Source organism: Opisthorchis viverrini (genome assembly GCF_000715545.1).
Source record: "Opisthorchis viverrini unplaced genomic scaffold opera_v5_164, whole genome shotgun sequence".
In the NCBI taxonomy this organism is placed as follows: Eukaryota; Metazoa; Platyhelminthes; class Trematoda; order Opisthorchiida; family Opisthorchiidae; genus Opisthorchis; species Opisthorchis viverrini.
In genome coordinates, this window is record NW_008751819.1 from 201,439 (window position 1) to 221,014 (window position 19,576).

Here is a 19,576-nt window from a genome sequence, read left to right on the forward strand (position 1 = left end):
TTCGTGTCTTATGAGTAGTGCATTACGAATATACATGTATCGCGATATCCCAAATATCGTAGTGACTGAAACATGACGCGGCCTGGTGCGGCACATTTAGTTGCCTGGAAACATCACAAACGAGAGACTCAGCTGGGTTCCAGGTGAGATCATATATGTAGACAGTTGTAATTGCCTTAATACACCTTCTGTTCTGGTCGTCTTCTTGTCTTGTGACTATAACCCAATAGCGTCAGCGCAGGTGACGAGATACAACAGTGACATTTTCGGCACCACTGTCTGTCGTCTTCTTGTCTTGTGACTATAACCCAATAGCGTCAGCGCAGGTGACGAGGTACAACAGTGACATTTTCGGCTAAACACCACTGTCTTGCACTTGGGTTTTTAAGCCAAGGGGTTTTTCATTGGGGACTCGCATCGTCATCTTGTCTAGATCTGGCAGTGGCAAAGCCATGATTCTTACAACTAACAATACTAGCGTGCCATATCGAATATCGCGTGGCGACATCAGCTGGATCATCATACTCGTTGCATTATGCAATCCATTAAAAACCTAACCCTTGTCAGTTCATCTGTTAGGACTGACAAAGCCGTTTGCTTCGCATCAGTGCGCGTCAGCTGGAGGCCTCGGGCATTTCACAGTCAAGCCTCTTCATGTCTTAATGCCCGGATTATCCGGCCGGTTTTAATGTTCGCATTCTGAAGCAAGCATCTGTAGGGTGGCGAGCATCAGTGTTGAAACAAGGTTGGTTACTCCCCCTATGTATTTGCAACAGCAAGGAGGCCTTAACAGCCGAGAGGCAGTTATCTACCAATACTTCATGGTTTAAAACTGTCGTTCAGCTCGGTTACCTGACAATTGCTGGCTTGCAACAGGTGGAAACAACCAATACGGTCTTGACAAAACACTACTTTTGCGGTCGGTAAGTAGTGTTCTGACACCACAAGTGAGACATGGGGTGACCTTCAATTGAAGAATGGCCTAAACGGATGATTAAGCTGAAAATCGAAATTGGTGTGCAAGTGAGTACATTTCTCCAGCCAATTGGGCCAATCGGGATCGTGAACTGTCTGTTACGTTTTGCTGAAGCAGTGCAGATCCGACGCTGAGACCCAACTTGTCTATTTGTGGCTAGCCTGGCCCCGCCCTGTTAAGACCGGTATTGAATTATGTCTACTGTCCGAGTACTTTTATCCAAATTGATTTGAGAGCTGATGACCTTTTCTCTCTGACCCGATCTTGTTTGACTGACCTTCATTTTGAAGAAACGTAAACAGCTGATGAGCTGTTTCTACCATGAGGACCGAATTTTTTGCCATTGCAGCTCACATTGGGGCCTCATTGAGAGCAAACCCTACCATTGAGGACCACCTTATACACCGAAAGAAAGCAACCAGTAAACATCTGTATAACCGACTAAAGGCAGTCCAGAAATATACGGCTTCCACACGGAAATCTTTGTCATCAACGATACAGACATTTTCTTGTCCTTCTACAGGATGTCTCATAATAAAGGCAAAAAATAATACCCATGTTTAAACTTTAATACCAAATCAAACATTCATTATTTTATATGTAAACATGCGCGCATTATGTAGGTTTACTGCTAACAAACTGGCATCACAAAAGGCGTTGAAAAAGCCGCCCATTTCTTCTATAACAAGTTGGAGGCGGCATGAGATGTGAGACACAGCATGCTTAACTTCTTCAAGCGTCACCCGTGCACACTCCTCTTCACTTCTTGTTCTTAACTCCGCCAAGGTGGTGTCTCATAATAAGATGTACGCTGGCACGTGGAATGCCGGTCAACTGAGACATCTGAGTTATTGACAAAGATGCCGTGGTGCTCTGGGAATGAAGTTGCTCGACGGCATTCTGTGCAATTGGCGCTCATTCATTACTCAGAGGCTTTCTCCCTTTGCCAGGAAAATCCAATACAGATCCAGTGGACTCAAATTTCGCAATCAAGCGTGTAATGGTCGACACGGTGAATGGATCTTTGATGAGATCATGTTTGGTTTTGTAACCACGAAGTGCAGCGGTGGCGCTTTCACCAAGGGAATAATAGAGTTTCCCACTTTCAATGCGCGTACTGACATTCATCGTCAACCCTTGCACACAAAACCTCCTTCATGTGGTTAATAATACTGGAAACGTATGTTATCTTTCCTCTAACTGGCTACCTGTAATCACAGAATCAAATTTTGCGTTTATTATGAGACACCCTGTGAATATTTTTTTCGGTTTTTTAAATTTTTTTATTTCAACGTCTCACTACTACGTGAGAAAATGGTTGCATATCATTGAATGATTATTTTTACACGGAAGAAAGCATATTTGATGTGTCTTATCTTCTGGATCCTAGAACAAGTCCATCTCAGCTTATTATCAAAGTACTTAATGCAAGCACTTCTAATCTATCTTCCACAGAAAAAACGAAATCGTTCGCTTGCTTCAGTTCGGATGACCAATTAAGTTTGGGGAATGCGGATAGCATTATTGATCGAAACTTCCATCCGAGAGTTCCTGTGCTGAGTGGAGTTTTTTACGTTGGGGATTACCAATGCCAGTAGATTCAACGACAGGCTCGCAGGACTGTTGTCACCAGCGTGAGGCACAGTTCATGAGCCAGGATGGCCGCGAGTCTGTACGTCAACCGGTGGCACCGCCCCAACTCGGACACCCAGACAAGCTAAGAGGCGGAAGCACGAAGATGGACTGGACACAGACTCATTAATTAGGCGATTTAGGAGTTGCAGATTGCAATATATTTCAAAAACTGAAAGGGGCGCGGGAGTTCTAGGAGATAGGGTCGAACAGTTCCATTCTGTTACAGGATTACCGGAAGATACTAGCTCCGATGAAGGTTCCTCATGACAGTATTTGTAAATTACAACGAGGGGATCCACATTATGCTAGTGCGGTTTTCACATCATTGACTGTAGAGGGTGTGGCAACGCTCTATAACCTAGTATCCTTCTTGTTTTAGACGTTTCTAGTAGCTTATAAAACACGATTTGCAAGTAAGCCGTCAACCACTGATACGTTCACAAAGGCTGCCGCATATGCTCAGTTAGCAGTGAATTGTTATCGCGAAGTGTACCTTACTTCGCCTTGGGATCAACATCACGCCAAAAAATATGCCCCTTTCCATCAGAATCCTCAGGGCAGACCCCTAACACTGGCAAAAAAATATGCCCCTTTCCATCAGAATCCTTAGGGCAGATCCCTAACACTGGTTGGAGCTATAAAATATCTTAACTACTTGCCAAATACAAGTAATCTGCTCAGAAAGATGTAATGCACAGAACAATGCAAACATGGGCAAACTCACGTCAACATCGTCCAGAACCACACTTTTTGTTTCCCTCGACTGAACTGCTTCATGCAGCCCTCTGGCCTTGAAAAAGATCACCTTGTCCATTGGAGAACATGTATCGATGTCAGAGGTGGCGTCCGAACTGGAACTTCGGGATCCCGTATCGTTCGGTTGCGGGCAGACTATGTCAGATCCATCGCTATATGTGGACGAATCCAGGGCTTCTGTAGTTTCTTCAGGTGTGGAAGCCCTCAATTTGAGTGTCTCCTCAGATTCACGAACGATATTCACATGTTGACGAGGATGAATTGGACTTAATATGTCAACATTGGTGATGTCATGACGACCGAAAATAAGGTATCCATGACTAGGAATTTCGTGTAGCACCTTAGCGACCTCCAGATGATCCATTTCATACAGAATGATTTTGTTGACCTTGAATGGAATGAAATTAGGAAGGTTCTTTAACTCGTAAATTTTATCGCCGGTAGTGCAGCACTATAGTTTGATTTGACAGAAATGATGGATGGGGCCTATAGTGGGTCGTGAGTGGCGATTACCAAGAACATAAAACAAGGCACTGTATAAACCGCACGTTTGCTTGCATCTTACCGTGAAGATGACTATGTTACTTCATGAAAATGGCGACGGTCTTACCAGGACTCCGCCTTCCTAAAACAAGTTAGCGCTATACGAATGTAACTTTGGCAGCACTGCTGTTTGGAAGCCTTTGTTGGGTCGCTTTTACCAAACTCTCAGGATTGCCGTTCTTCGACTGCTGAGAGATGGAAGTAACACCGTGGGACAAGTTAAACAACGTGTTAAAAGGTCTGCTCAATAAAAACCGGTTTAAATCTGTAATTCATTTCAATATTACGGAAGAGGAGCACAAAACAGACGGGGGTGGATTTCAGAAACTTTAAAACAAAACGCAAACTTTGGTTATAGATCACGCGGAAATCCGACAGAGACATCTGGTGAAAATCTCCGCAACCAGTCGCGAAGCAGTGAGATACTTAAACACAAATAATCGACTTGGAAGCAACTTGCGACGAGCATGTCAATACCATTGTCAGTAGATTTACAGAGCTGCGGACGAAACCAGGTTTTCAGGTTCGACCGCTGTTCCTGACGGTAAATGTACCGCTTGTCTATCCCTAACAGATGGACTTGGGCAGCCCTTTGGAGTTTTGTACGGTAGAATCGCTCAAACATGAAAGGAATAAAAAGTTGGAAACACTGTGACTCTACTAGTGCAACGGTGATACTACTTATGGGGGTGCGAGTAGTATGTTTTCTTCTCGTAAATTTGCTACGCCTCTCTTGAAAAGAAAGATCTATTACGGATTTCGTGGAGTCGCTTTGTAGCATTTGTTTGCAATTGAGCAACAGTCAATAAATATCCAGGAAAGTTCAGGAGGACGCGTTCAGGAGAAGATGCATGTTCAGTTTTTGTAAATAAGATGCAAATGAGAGTTTTGCTTCCTTGTCCAATAGCCTGTAACTGGTCAGTTGGCATTTTCTAATAAATAACTCCGCAACGAAGGACCCCTTTCTTCCACTAGTATCTATCCCATTGTCGGTATTTTTCACCGGCTTGCGTTTTTCGGATTCACATCACGCTGACAATCGCAGCCGCACTAGTATATCCGACTCTGTGGAAATCGTCTGCGTCCAGTGGCCTTGAAACTGGCGACGGCGATGGGGCGAGTGATGCAATTTCCCAATGCCCAAAATGTCCATCTACATTTCATCTGTTTGTGTTAAACCTCATTTAGGTCGTAATAAAGATTGACAAATGAACTTCATGCTTTACAACGCATCCGTCACGTCCATATATCCATCTCGGTTTAATCGCTACAAGAGGTCCTCATTGTTAGCCTCCAAAAACAGGCTCTCTCAAGTCATTTCGCAGAAGGAATAAGTTCCAGAAACCATCATCTCCATGGACAGCAGTAGACCAGCAATGTCTACTGGTACACAACCAAGCAATCGGTCAAATCTGTCTGAATTCCGGAAGAACGGTGCACACATACGGTTGGATTCTTTCGGCGTGCTCAAGGACGTGATGACGTAAATTTGCCCGCATACAGGACGTGTCCAGCAGCGAATGTCATTACGGTGTTTCTAGAAATCATCGATAGATATGAAAGAAGTAGTTTCACACTCACTTCTACACTGTCGTGACACACGTCGGAAGAAACAAAGAACACAAAGAGAACTGGACTTGGGGTAGACAGTCGTTTTGACTTTAATGTATATATATATATATATATATACGTATGTACACGTATATTACACCGATGAAATCAGTAAACAGCTTCAGCTGCAGGGAAACTTAGTTCGTCCACGATGAACGTGTGCGAGGATATTTCAGACGAGTCATGGGGGTACTTGATTCTACCCCGCCAGATCAAAACCAATGCTGGGAGCAACAGGTCAACAGAACCACCGTGGCATTTTAGATACTGACAATCTGATAAGTTTCTGGTGCTTAGCAAACGATCACTTGCATCACTACCAGAGTGGTTACATTTAAAATTCTGAAGCGGATAAAACTGACAAACCAAAGTGACGTGATAGAGAAGTACTTTTTCCAGAGAAATCAGCGGTCTCTAAGGAGAAACATTGTCGTGGATATTTAAGGGGAAGATTGCCCTCGGGTGTGACTTAATGGAACAATATCAGCCGCGTGGGTAACATCATTCAACTGTGAAACATTAGGGCATCGTACACACAACTCACCTCCAAGAGTTCATCCCCCGGCTTCACGTTCTCGCGAAGTTCCACAGGACTGTCGGGCAAAACATCGATTACATAGTGGTGTGGGCGAGGAAGATCATGTTCCGTGTCTTTTTCCATGGTCCCCTCAATTCCCAGCCCCAGACCGCAAACCGAGTCTTCAGTATCATACTCGACAATCTATACAAGTGAGTGCACATGATTGGACAGAAGTGACCCAGAAAAAATGATAGGTGAAACAGATTGATCTGATAAAAGCCCATTCTGTGAGATTAACATAAGCCCCAATCTATTGGGTTGCGGTTCTGTTGAAGAATGTGTGAACCACCTTGGTTTTCCTCTTCCCAAGAGTACTCAAATTGACGACCCTGTTTCCTGTTCAGATTGCACATTGAAATCTAAGCTTACACGCCGTATCAAGTAACTCTAAACGACTTAGATGGGATGACTGAAACAATCGGTGATTCCCAGTGAAAAGACTCGAGTGAAAGCCACAATATTCCCCGTTTAAGTTCGCAATTTATGACTGAATGAACGATTGGTCGGTCCTGGGCACAACAAGCGAATTGGTATATTGAAATGTCCGGTTAGACTAGTCATTAAGAAGACCGGAACCGTTGGCCAAACCATTGCTCTGCGGTCCCCAGAACTCCTACTCAGTGATGATAGAGTGGATCATTGTATGCACGCCTACTCAGTGATGATAGAGTGGATCAAAATGCGCGTTTCATTGTGTTTTAAAAACGGCAACACCTTACCTCAAAATTGGACGGAAGCCATCCAAAATTATGCATTACATTTTGGCTACTCATAAGTAGTCATGCACAAAAATGCGCACCTGGTGCAGTAATCCATTCATTTGTTAAATGACAATATAATTCGGCCTTCCTTTTATTATAATACCGTGGATTTTCGAATAAAATGCCGTTAATAGGAAAGCCAACTGTCGTAAGCTCACATGAAACTTATGAATGAAGTCCTGACGGTGCGAGTTTATCCTTTCAACCACTGTTTACACAAGATTCGCTATTTGACTGTCCGCATCATAGCTCGCATTCACAAAAATCTCTTCGATTGTTATTACTTTTCGTGTTGCATATGTTACATCAGTAGTGATAAATTCAGGATGCGTGATTGGATTGATCCTATCAGTTTGTGAAGCAGTAAGCCTCAGGGTGACCATCGTTCATTTGGGTTAACACAGGAGACTTAATAGCATTGAAAAGAATAGCAGAAGCCAAGTTTTGGGAGTTCACATTAGAAGGTCGACGCCAGAGATTCCAAAATACGCCTTTGGTAAAGTGCTTGATAGTTGAGTGGCGATACCTGATGTCTAAGTGCCAGTCCCTCACGCCGATACTCAGTCGTTCGTGGACGAACGGTTAAGTGTTCAAACTACAGGCCAGGAGGTCACGGGTTCGAGACCCTTCGGAGTTTCGTGGCGCACTGCTGATGATTCCCAATAAGGATGAAACAGCTGTACAGTGCTTCTCGGCTTTTCAGCATAGATTGGCTTCACTTACGGGACGAAATCTCCACACACAAAAAAAACAAGAATCTTCTAACACTACCAACAATCTATAAGCATAACGGTGATACTACTGATGGGAGGCATGCAAGTAGTATGTGTTGTTCTTGGAAATTCGCTTTGCGTCTCTACAAAGGTGGAGATCTTTTGCGGAATGGCTTTTTATTTGCTTGGATTTGAGCAATGAGTGATTGGAGTCAACGAATATTCAGGAAAGTTCAGGAAGACGCGTTCAGGAGAAGATGGATGTCCAGTTTTTGTGAATAAGATGCAAGTGAGAGTTTTGCTCCCCTGTCCAGTAGTCTGTAACTGGTCAGTTGACATTTTCTAATAAATAACTCCGCAGCGAAGGCCTTCTTCCTTTCATAAGTAGCTCAGTGGAAGAATAAACTTCAACCGATGAGTGAAAATTCCATCTGGCGAGTCGTTGCTCGAGGAGCCAGTCAACACGTGTGACCACGTGATGCGGCTCCCCTGACTGAAGGATGAGCGGAGCTACAACCTGTCCAAGTGCGAGTTCATCACACTGCTGATCAGTCTCTCGTGGACGAACGGTTAAGTGTATTCCCACTATCGAGGGCTTGGAACGTCCTATTGGAGTTTCTTGCGATGCGCACTACCGATGTTTCCTAATAAGGATGAAACGTCTGTACAGTACTTCTTAGCTGTTCGACACAGAGTGCCACATTCTCCTCCTAGAGATCGCCATCAGGATTAAATCATTTCTGATTGACTGTCTCCAGTAGGGAACAACTCTCCTGCAACATTCCGCTCCGAAGAAAGTTGATCAAAGGGTTGACTGAAATTAAGCTTCGCCTATAAGGGACATGTACTAGCGGAGTGTACTTGGATCGATTGCTATAACCTTCGGCTCTGCTGGAGTGCTCGTTCCTCTACAACATTCTCCCGGTGTCTAGCTTTCATGCCGGCCGATCGATGGGGGCATGAGAACCGAGATAATATAAGGTTGTCCAAGCCTAAACAGAAACAGTGGAGACTCTGGTCCTGGGTTAGGAACAACGGCAGTTCTGTCTGCAGGTTCGAGCAGGTTTGAGTCATCTACCGAATGAGTCAAGACAATACAGTTCCACACCTGCTGCAGCGGTTATCTTTTCAGTAAAAACACTAATTTAGTTGGTGGGGCAAAGCAAAAGTGCCTCGGTTTCTGGAGATAGTCCAAAGGAAGTGTAAGGAAAAACCTCCTTCCAAAACGTTGCAATAGCTGATGGGCGAGAGTGTCACTAGAATTGGGTAAACTAAGATGGAAAGCTAAGTTAGATTAGGGAATCTAGCCCACTTGAGACAAACAACGGAAATGGTAAAACTCTGTCCAGGAAACAAGAATCATCTGATCCCTCGCATGCCTGGATCATCTCTTTCAGCATGAGATTTTTCAGTGGCATAATTCAATACTACTGGTATTCGATACATTCAGTAGTCTATTCAGCCTTAAGAAACCGTGTTTGATCCGACTGTCCTCTAGGAGGTCGAAAATCATCGATTCCAAGCGAAGGACTATGTATCGGTTTAAAAAAGCAGCAAAAACAAATGTTCAAGAACGCCATAACTTTCTGTCTCGTCAACCATCAACTTACATAAAACAGTGCGTTCTACTAGGCTGAAACGATCAGGAAAGTTTGACTTTGGAACTCAACTTAAACAACGGCCCCCCGCGCTATCTCCAGGCAACCAACAATTGCAGTGGCAACCACATACTGGTAGGACGAACGTACTTCCGAATGTTTGCCAAATTACGTTCCGCAGGTTAGTGCTCAGTTAAGGGATAAGACGGTTGACTACAGTCTCCACAATGCCTTCTTATTACCATGAACCCCGGTCTGGATAGCCAATCGATAGCCTGGTGCGCTTGGCCAAACCAGAAAAAGTCAACAAACGCGCGAACCGGCTGATCTGTTGATCATTGTCGTGTACAGGCGGGTCAAAAAAGCGATACTAAGACTACAACTCATCTCTCAAGGTCAAATGAAGAACAGCCAATGAAATCTGTCTCAACGAAAAACGGTTATTCCATTGGCAGTTATGTAGTCCCGTTACGTTTCGGAGCTGGTTCTCCTAATAAACTGCACTCATAAGCTAGCCTCATTGATCGTGTTACAGGCCCCTTTTACCATATCACGTTTAGTGGCACCCAGTGAAACTCAGCTGATCAGTGGTTACCGTCCGACCTTGTGGGTGCAGACTCGTTTCTAATCGATTTCGCCAGCACGGAGCTGTGATTGACCTTGATAGCCTGATACGTTCGCCTGGACTTCGTTCCGAGTCTGTTCACTGCATATGTTCATGCAAATAAGCGTTTTTTAGTCTCGCTGTCGAATAGAAAATGCAACATTCACATCCGGAAACATCTGCCTTCTTGGTGAATTATTCAAATGGATTAAAAGAGCAAACTATTTGGAACATTTATAATTTGCAAACATTTTAAGTAAGACTTTTGGAGCAATAAGACCTGATAGTAGTTTACAACAGATACTCACCAAGATTTTCGTAGACTCTGGGAATAGACTTTTCCAGTAGGCCGTACGACGATTCCAGTGGTCTTCTGTGAAAAATTAAAGAACACCCAAACTACTGCAACTGTTCTAGTAAACAAAAAAGCAACAAATTAAACAATGGTCGATTGGACGGGTCTGGCATTGTGACATCTCAAACAATAAGAGACTCAGGAAGTCGGGACTCAGTTTTTGACGAACTGAATACTTCAGCCAATCAGCACCTCTGAGACCATTGATAAAGAAACGCTGATAGATTCTCAGTGATGAAGTGGGCGTAAGACCCGTAGATCAGATGCGGTACACTTCAAGCAACTGCGCTGCGAGCAAATCATAGGCTGACATATGACCAGACCAGTCAAGAAGGGTCCGTTAAGGCCTGGAGCTAGATTATCAAAAGCTCACATGTGACAGTCAACTGGGTTAATGGTATCAAACATTCACACTGTAGAGTTCCTAATCGGAAAGTAAGTTAGCCATTCCGAAAACCAGAAAGGGCCTTCTTTTAGTAACCGAAAGGTCTGATTCCTTGACGGGAGGGATCAGAATTCTGTTCGTCCTCGACGTCCTCGACAAAAATGTGAGTTCTAAGCTGATTTAGTCTTGGACCCTGTTAGCGCATCATGAAGATGTCGGGACTATTCAAGTTTGTTACCACTTTCGATTCCAGAACTAGTTTCAGTGTTTTCTTACCGGATTCATAAAGTTGCTGGAAACTGTTTGAAATCCGACTACCGGGTTCGGTCTTCTTGGGCCTCGCTCGTTACACACAGTCCCCACTTATTTGCAAATCAAGCTGATCTTAACGGGAAATTTGAATGAATCTCTGTGATATGTTGAATATCATACCTTTTAATTGAAAAATATCATAAACGAGTGATCCAGCTGGGATTCAGATGAACCTTCAGTAAACAACAAATTACTGTACGAATGTATGGCGAAATCTATCCAAGTTGGGCTCATTTAGAAACCAAGGTTGATGAAAATTCGGTCGTGCACTTTCAAGCTGATCACAGAAACCTCATGAGTTATTTTCCTTCAAAAAAATTAAATGTAATGTCTTGAACATTCTGCCAGCTAAGAGATGAAGGGATCTCTTTTCCGGATCAATAATACTCAACCCAATGAAACAAGGGTTCACTCCCCATTGAACCACTAAGATAGAAATTGGAGTGATATCGATTTGGTTGCTTAGATTTGAGTGCAACTCACTGAAGCAAGAGAGTGAAACTAGGCCAGATACCATGTTTCTTTTCACCCAGTATTCATTGCCCTGTGAGACATATGGCGTCTCTATTCGGCAAGCTGAACGCCACCAATTCTGTATCGAGTCAAATTCAACTATGCGGGTTGTGTCGATAGGTGCATGGTTTGTATAGGTCTATTTTCGGTCGGATGCTTGACATACGAGGAAGGCATCGTGATTTTTTAACAGCCCTCTTTGACTTGGTGGGATATTCCAAAAGTTTGACGTCTCTCTAGCAGGGCTTTATTATTCCAGATTCTATGCGAACGCGGTGGTCGTTACAACAAAGACTGACCTTTTACTAGCTAGCTTTAACTCGTTACCGTTACCCCTTCAAAACTCCTAACGGCCAGTGTGAGGTTTGGACCTGTAGGTGCGCCATTGGCCAAAAAAGTTGATTTTCAGGAAAGAAAACTAGAAACAATGTCTTGAAAGTTTATTCTGGCTCGTAATCACACGCACGTTCAATCGCAGATATCGTAATCCGACTTTTCTGATGATCATTCATGAAAAAACTCATCTGACCGCTCAAAGACATCGGCCAGAGACAATTTAAGTCGGTCGGAGGCGTGACTAGTGGTCACTCATAGTACTACGCCCACAAAGTTCTTCCTAGTACCCCGTACCGTTAGCGGCATGAACAGACTCGTCTGTGTCAAAATGGCTAACAGGGTTGTATCGAACAAAATGACCAGCCACGTGGCATCTCAATGTCCCATAGATACGTGTTACTCAGCTTCGCGAACCGTATTAGGTCCTTCGCCCAGTTCCGCGGAAGGTTCTAAAATTCATCTGCGAACTCCTAAGATTAGTCAGCGGAAAATGCATAAAATGCCCCTAAACGCAGGAAGTCATCGGTCTTGCACTCAAGAATTCGGTTAAAAGCCAGTGCGATGGGCTTTGTCTGTCAGAAGCAAATGAGAGATTCGCTCACTTTGCTCTGTTTTTCCCACAAAAGTACGTTTCCGCAACTTTCCTCTCCGGAAAATTTCGGAAAACACCAGTTTGTGGTCACGAGAAATGATGTCAAATGTACTGGACAACTAAGATTGGTGGTTTTTCACCGGCATTTGTGCGCCCTAATTATGTTTAACTTGCCCGTCCGGCGTTTAGAAAGTGTTCTTCTGCCGGAACTGACAAGAGAGTGGAAACTAGCTGAATACATACACACACTCCAGCTAAGTGGTCACTCCGAGACGGGACATTGGCAAAGTGCGACTCAACTGTCAGTTGGAGCTGAGGAGCACACTTGAGCTTCTGTTGAGCAGGTACTGATATGCTAATCATCACGCCCAATTCAGGTAGCCCACGCAACTTAGCAGTGCATTCGCAATGTCCCGAGAGTTTAACTGCCTTCACAAAACATCTCGAAGTTCCTGTCTATCGATCCATCTTCACTGGGCACCTTCAATAATCGCTATGGTCTATTCCTAAGATGACTATGGAATACTGGTTGATAGGACGGTGACCACCCCTCTCCAGATGCCTTTAAAAGAAAACCAAAGAAAGCTGAGCCAAAGAAATTCCTAGTCTAGCGTTCGGTTTTCCGTGTGAGAACCAGAATCTAAGTTCAAATGCAAAACGTGCTCTGTGGTTTGAAACCTACTTTAGATCGTAGAGCGGCCGTCACGTGATTTGAATACACGACCCGACGCCACGCTCACATCACGTGATGCGTTTACCTAATACACATTTAATTAGTGACCTAAAGCTAACGAATTGCACAGAAAAAAATGTTATTTGGTTGGCTCGATGATTTCACGTGGTTTATCTCCGATCACCTCAAGACCAGGACAAATACCGATGTGGATGAAAATATAACGGAGAATTACACAGACACCGGATCAGTCGGGAGACGTGGCCACTATGTTCTTTACTTGTAAAAATAGAAGACGTGATCGTAGTGTGGCACCGAACCAAAAACCGGAAGCGTCTGACGCAGAAGAAACTTTCTAACCACAGTGGGACAAGATACACTGAAAAATACGTCACGATTGTATGAACAGGAGAGTGTGGTACTCAAGGTTACGAAGAAGTCTATTCCAAAAGAAATACCAACTGATATGGTCGGATTAATGCTGAACACTCGAGAAGCACTGTACAGCTGTTTCATCCTTGTTGGGAATCATCAGAAGTGCGCATCGCAAGAAACGTTTTGGGTTGTTTTGGACTAGTAAACTCCCGGTTGGTAGTTTAGACACTTGATCAGCTTGAGGAGCCAGTCCACATGTGACCACGTGATGTGGTCACATAAGTGAGTGTCTAGAATGAGTGTCTAGGTGTGAGCCAATCACACTGCTGATCAGCCATCACGACCCATCTCATCCTTCAATCGCGTGATCCACATGGTCACGTGGCCATGCGTTGACTGACTGGCTGCCCGAGTGACAACTCCTCACATGGAAGGTCAACCTTTTGGCTGAGTTTCATTCTTCTTCTGAACTACTTAGACTGTTTGGTGATCAATTAACTACTGGTCATTCAAACAGTGGAGTGGTTCTGTGACGAATACGGAAGTGGCTTTCGCGAAAAGCGTGACAAAGAGCACACTGACCGGCCTTCATGGCAAATATGTGGCAACTCTTCCACAGCATTAAGTAACTCTTGAAAAAACGTCATCTTTGTTTCAGACTTGAGGATAAGATTGAACCATTTTTCAAGCCCCCGTGAGAAGAACTTGCTGATATGCTACAAAGTGGATATCATCGACTTTGATGTGATCTGAGATCAATAAGCTGGGGAAAAGAATAGTGTATAGTCGCTAGACACAGTGGGATTGGATTCGATCTCTGACGTCCTGTGTAATTTATGCCACCGAAAATGAGATGTAATCGAATGGGAGCTGGCGATCGAGCCAGCTGAGTTACACACACCCTGAAACAAATATTTAAAAAAAACGACTGAATCATATTTAACAACAGTTCTCCTCACCGGTCAAGTCATCTTCCTCAGCGGCGGGTACGGCAACGGCTGTCACTGTGGAGTCTGACCTCTCTGGCCGAAAAGAACGTCTGGTGTCCGCAGGCGATTCAGGACCCTCCACAGATTCCTGTAGTTCGCTCTTTTCTATCCTTCGTGCAGCTGACCAAATTGAAGAATATCGGTACCCGATGAATATGACAACAAAACTGACAGTTTGTGTGTGAGATTAGGAGACTATACTTCGTGCATTTCTACACCCTGTTTTCTAACGCCAAAAGATCCTCTTGAGTTTTGGACGGCTTTGCTAGACATCAGTGTGATAAAAACGATCACCCAGCCTTTCGGTATTTTCGGAGGAAATTCGAGAAACGAGGTACTGCGAGGTTGTCCAAGCCCAGACAGGAGCAGTCGAGATACCGGAACCTTTGAATCAGTAAGATCACGCCTTAACCACTGAGGCATCAATATCGAGACATCAATATGATCAGCGTGTAAGCTACATTAAGAATAGTGGAGACTTAACACTACTCAGAAGGGGTCAGATGTCATCAGTTAAGACCAACAAGACTATCGATCAAGTGGATGACGGGTGGGGTGTGTACACACAGACGGTCGTGCGCGTAAAGGATCATAACTGCCTAGCGTGAACACTCGTTCTCACTAGACAATGTCTGGTAGGAATTGGGTAATTCCTGACAAGTTTTATAGCAGGAAGTGCGGAGTGAATGAGGGGCCTAAGATCGCCGCGACCTTTTACCAACCGCTTCCAGAGATTAATCATTAAAAATTAGTCATGGGAGTTGAAAATAAGGAAACTATTTAAGAGGACTGTGTCAATGATAGCCGCGTTCAATCGCTCTGTCCTATCGGCCTTAGTATGCCTCCAGGACGAACTTCAGGGGGGGGGGGTCAGTAAATCGATCTCGGTGTTTTGGTCAGCTATGTAGTTAGCAGACATATTGACGCTTTCCACAACAGGTGACACAATTTTATCTCAGGTAACATCCGATTCCCTCACATGCTTCAGTCAGTAAACACGTGCCCTGGAAATCTGGAATTCGATTAGTACTTTGCTGACCATGACACAGTGCGATGCAATCCTGTCAGGTCTTGTTTAACTTATCCGTTGTGGACAACACCGCATTGTCACTCATATGTCGTTTACATGTACCCGGGGCGAGCTCGCACCTTAGAAATGTACTTCTTGGGAGGAAATGTCAGGCACTTTTGGTAATTTTGTGCGCTGGGCAACATAATAACAAGAAGTAATTGTTCAGCTGTAACATCATTCCGGTACATAACTGCCACGTCACCCGAAGGAAGCACTAGGACTGAGATACTGTCAGGTTACTTAAGCCCGGACAAGAGCAGTCGAGCTTCATAAATAGGATGTAACTTGCCAGCAATTGAACTGGAAGTCGAGTTTTCCCTGGTGATAATTGGCCGAAGAACTTTGATGTGGACGAAGTTGGCTTTGTGACACATGGCTTTGATGCGCTTCAGAGCTTCCGGGGCTGGTAGCTGTTGGATATCTTGATAGTTAACCTGCAGTGTAAAAATAGGTAGGACATATTTCAAGAGTCGACTAATTTAGAGACATACATTTCACGGTTTGGCCTCAAACATTCAGGTGGTTAGACAGTGAGGATCCTAAATGAGAATTTCGTTGAAGGATATCAGAAACAAATCAGTCGACTTGGAAAACGTACTTCTACGACACGATCCCCATCTTTGAGAATTCCGTCTAGACCAGCTTGACTGTGCGGTTGGATGGAGATAACGTGTATGGCATTGTGACCTGCAAGTAAAGCGATCGTTATGGCAATCAGAGTATCGACTATTTTATCCAAGGCTGCACCAATAAATCCAGACAATCAGACACGTACTTCTGGCACACGACAAAGTTGGTTCACTTATCTACTCGTGTTTTATATAGATTATTCTATCGATTCCTTTTTTTCTAGCTGAGTGTTGTTTTGCGGAAGCTAGAATATGAATTCAGGTAAAAAATAACTCAGAACAGGTATAATCTCATCTAATCCTGGTTCGTTTGAAAACGTTTTCTGGGTTTTCGATACAAACACGGTTTTCGAAATCAATTTTTATCGAGCACCGAGCTAAATACAGAACGGTACATATTTATCGATCGTATTAACAGGGGTCTCAGCTAAATTTACTCTTCATGGTCATTTACAGCCTAGAACGCTTCACAGAAAACGCCCCACAGTCGAAACAATATTTAAGACGTCGAAGCTCTTGGACAGCCCACCACCCTTATTCATCTCTTTTGGAACTCATCGGAAAATCAAGCTCAAACGTGTTCACGCGAGTTCAGAAGCTCCTGTTTTCCGGTTATTTGATCACGTGAAATCAATTGAGATAATCCAGTCTTTCAATTTTAATGCTGATGTCTAGGCCCTCTATACTGCCAAAAATCACTTGGGCAAATATACACTCATTTGCAAACTAATTTGGTTTTTCGAGAGACTCACCTGGAACCCAGCTGAATCTCTCGTTTGTGATGTTCTCAGGCAACTGAATGTGCTACACCAAACGAGAGATTCAGCTGGTTTCCGGATGAGTCTCTCGAAAAACCAAGTTAGTTTGTAAATGAGTGTATATTCGCTAATTTCGTGCAATTCGGTTTGAAGTAGAGCATAAGGTTGAGGGAAACTCGGGGACTGCGCCTACGTGATGAGCCCCAAGAAGGCCGAAACCGGTCTTGGACTGCCGGTGGGTTTTCAGCAATCTCATGAGTAGTACATTACAAAGATAAACTCTTGAGCAAGTCATGTAATCCGTTTATCCAAGCGTCCAATTGAAATCTAATCCCGGTGCTTGTTCCACTATACAACACTGCTTTTTATCGACTTCGGATTGAACTTTCTTTCTCCACTGAAATGCTAAGATCTGATAGTCGCGATAGTCAATTTCGCGTTCCTGGCAACTCCTTGAACCTCTTTGTCTTTTCGTTAACAGTCAGGGTGCATACTTGTATTCCCCTTATTTTTTCACACTTCCAGGAAGCTCTTGGTCCCCACTTGTGCTCATATTTACTCCCCCTTCGCCGAATTAGAAAATAATTTTGTAATGTACTGCTCATAAGGTTGCTGAAAATCCGTCGACAGCCCACGACCGGTTTTGCCCTCCTTGGGGCTCATCACGTAGGCGCAGTCCCCGGATTTACGTCAACCTTATGTTCTACTTGAAACCAAATTGCACGAAATTAGCGAATATACACTCATTTGCAAACTAATTTGGTTTTTTGTTGAGTATTTTTTTAGGTACCTCGTCTAGCAATGATGTCAGCCAAGTTTCTACAACCGTGAACACAGTCGTAACACCTGATGAACTTCCCAGTTTCAAAAATTGCAAAGTTCAGAATTGAGGCGAACTTTCTAATGGACACAGCCAACCTTGAAATGGAACTTTTGGTCATCCCGCCTGCACTGGGACCTGCCCCACACATCCCATTGAGTTGGCTCCACTACCTCTATTGGCCATTCTGACCCCTGAGTGATAGTTGGCTCCCCGTCTCAGTATTTCTGGTGCTAGTCATCTGGTGTCTGGCACCAAATGCAACAGTTGCTTGGCTGTAACCGGTAGAGGTTACAGGAATCTAGAAATCTCCTAGTTTTTCAGTAGACACTCCATCTTCTCTGAAGTCGGCAATCCCTCTTCTCTTGAAATGACCAAGCCCTGATCCCATTTGTTAATGTTGTAAGAGAGAACCGGATACTGGCACTCTAGTCCTCTATCCTCATTCCGTCGGATTTGCTGCCGCACGCGGTTTCTCCTCGTGAATTAGATGAAAGCTATGTTCGTCAGTCGTGGGGCCAGTGAAGCGATTTCCAGTACACCTGACAGATACAGATCTTTCCAGAATCCTGTCAGTGGGTTCCTTCACTGGCTCCCTTGATAAAGGACTTTCATGGTATTAGCTGAATTCCTGGCTTTACGGAGAAACACACTCGAACAAACCAACATTTCTGTCAGCCAACTGCACTGGTGTTGTTTTAAATGTAGGCAGGTGCTACTTACAAGAATCCCCAGTAGTATATGCCGTAACAACGATAGAAACCGGCATGTTTATCCTACGTACGATTTTCTGCACTGCCTTCATATCTCGAAGGCTTTCGATTAGATATGGTCATTAAGAATGAAGGTCAATAAAAACAGTCCGCGCTGAATATTGCTCGGATCCACAACAGTGCCCCAAGTGTTCCGCTTCCCATCCAACCAATGGGATGACCACAGCGCACAAGCAGCTAGAGCTGCCCACAAACTCAGAGTAGTAGAGACAACATCAGAAATCTATTGATTGTTTATCCCTCTGCTTGTACCTGCCTTCACACTTCTCGCCACGCTTGTAAGTAGCACAACGAACCAACCATGCCGCCGCACACGGCGACCGCACAGAAACCACCTTGAAATCATGCAAATTAGTAAGCAGTCGCCAAATACGTTACACTACGCAAATTGTATACCCGCTTTCAGGTCAAGACAGAGGTTGTTCTTAATTTCTTCTGTGTTTTCATGGCATAGTCATCGCGTTCTGAACTATCAGTAGGTGAATCACGTTCCCTAGGTGCGATTTGCGGTAACAGACCGGGGGGGGGATACAATCGAAATACTTGAGGAGATAGGAGACCTCAGTTCATCGAACATCATGTGATAGGTGCACAAAGTTCTTAGGGTCTCAGTTCGACCTTGGAACATTGGTGCGTTAGCAGGGGGATGTCCGAACTGAATTGATCGCCCGACTCGCTAAGGCTTAGGATAACCGAACGCGTTAAAACGATTGCAGACTTTCAAAGAAGCGCCATAAATTGCACTACCCGGTAGAAGCCATGAAACTCCTAAATGTAAGTGAATGATTTATACGCTTTGTGGAAATTTTCAAGTCGATGGCAGCGGAAGTGGAAGAAAACCGAGGACGAGTATTGATTGGTTTCCCTACTCAACAACTAGTATCTCCGTCCGTGATATTCTGATGAACCGAATAGGTACGAAAGAGCGTTTGTGAGTTGACTGTCCGTTTTGTGTCACGGATGATGACACAAGCTGTCAGGCGACACGTGACCACCAGTTAGGGGCTGTTCTTCGGGTGTTACAACATCTTTCCTCACTTTCCAAGCTGGCCACATTCACAAAGAAAAACACGTTTTTTCATAAAGGAAACTACTCACAAGGTTGCTGAAAACTCTCCGACAGCCCACGACCGGTTTTGCTCTTTTTGGGGCTCATCAGGTAGGCGCGGTCCCCGAGTTTCCGTCAAACTTATGTTCTACTTGAACCAAAATTGGAC

At 44.2% G+C, this 19,576-nt stretch overlaps 1 protein-coding gene across 1 annotated transcript in view; it reads right to left on the minus strand.

Moving 5' to 3' along the window:
- T265_14234 (hypothetical protein) overlaps nucleotides 1-19,576 on the minus strand; it is a gene marked incomplete at both ends in the record, with an annotated part of 46,700 nt that overhangs the window by 16,272 nt on the left and 10,852 nt on the right. Inside the window, 6 exons of the mRNA XM_009172705.1 lie at nucleotides 3,336-3,755; nucleotides 6,066-6,242; nucleotides 10,086-10,150; nucleotides 14,278-14,474; nucleotides 15,620-15,813; nucleotides 15,978-16,066. Coding sequence (XP_009170969.1) covers nucleotides 3,336-3,755; nucleotides 6,066-6,242; nucleotides 10,086-10,150; nucleotides 14,278-14,474; nucleotides 15,620-15,813; nucleotides 15,978-16,066 — 1,142 coding nt within the window. The remainder of the gene's footprint in view (nucleotides 1-3,335; nucleotides 3,756-6,065; nucleotides 6,243-10,085; nucleotides 10,151-14,277; nucleotides 14,475-15,619; nucleotides 15,814-15,977; nucleotides 16,067-19,576) is intronic.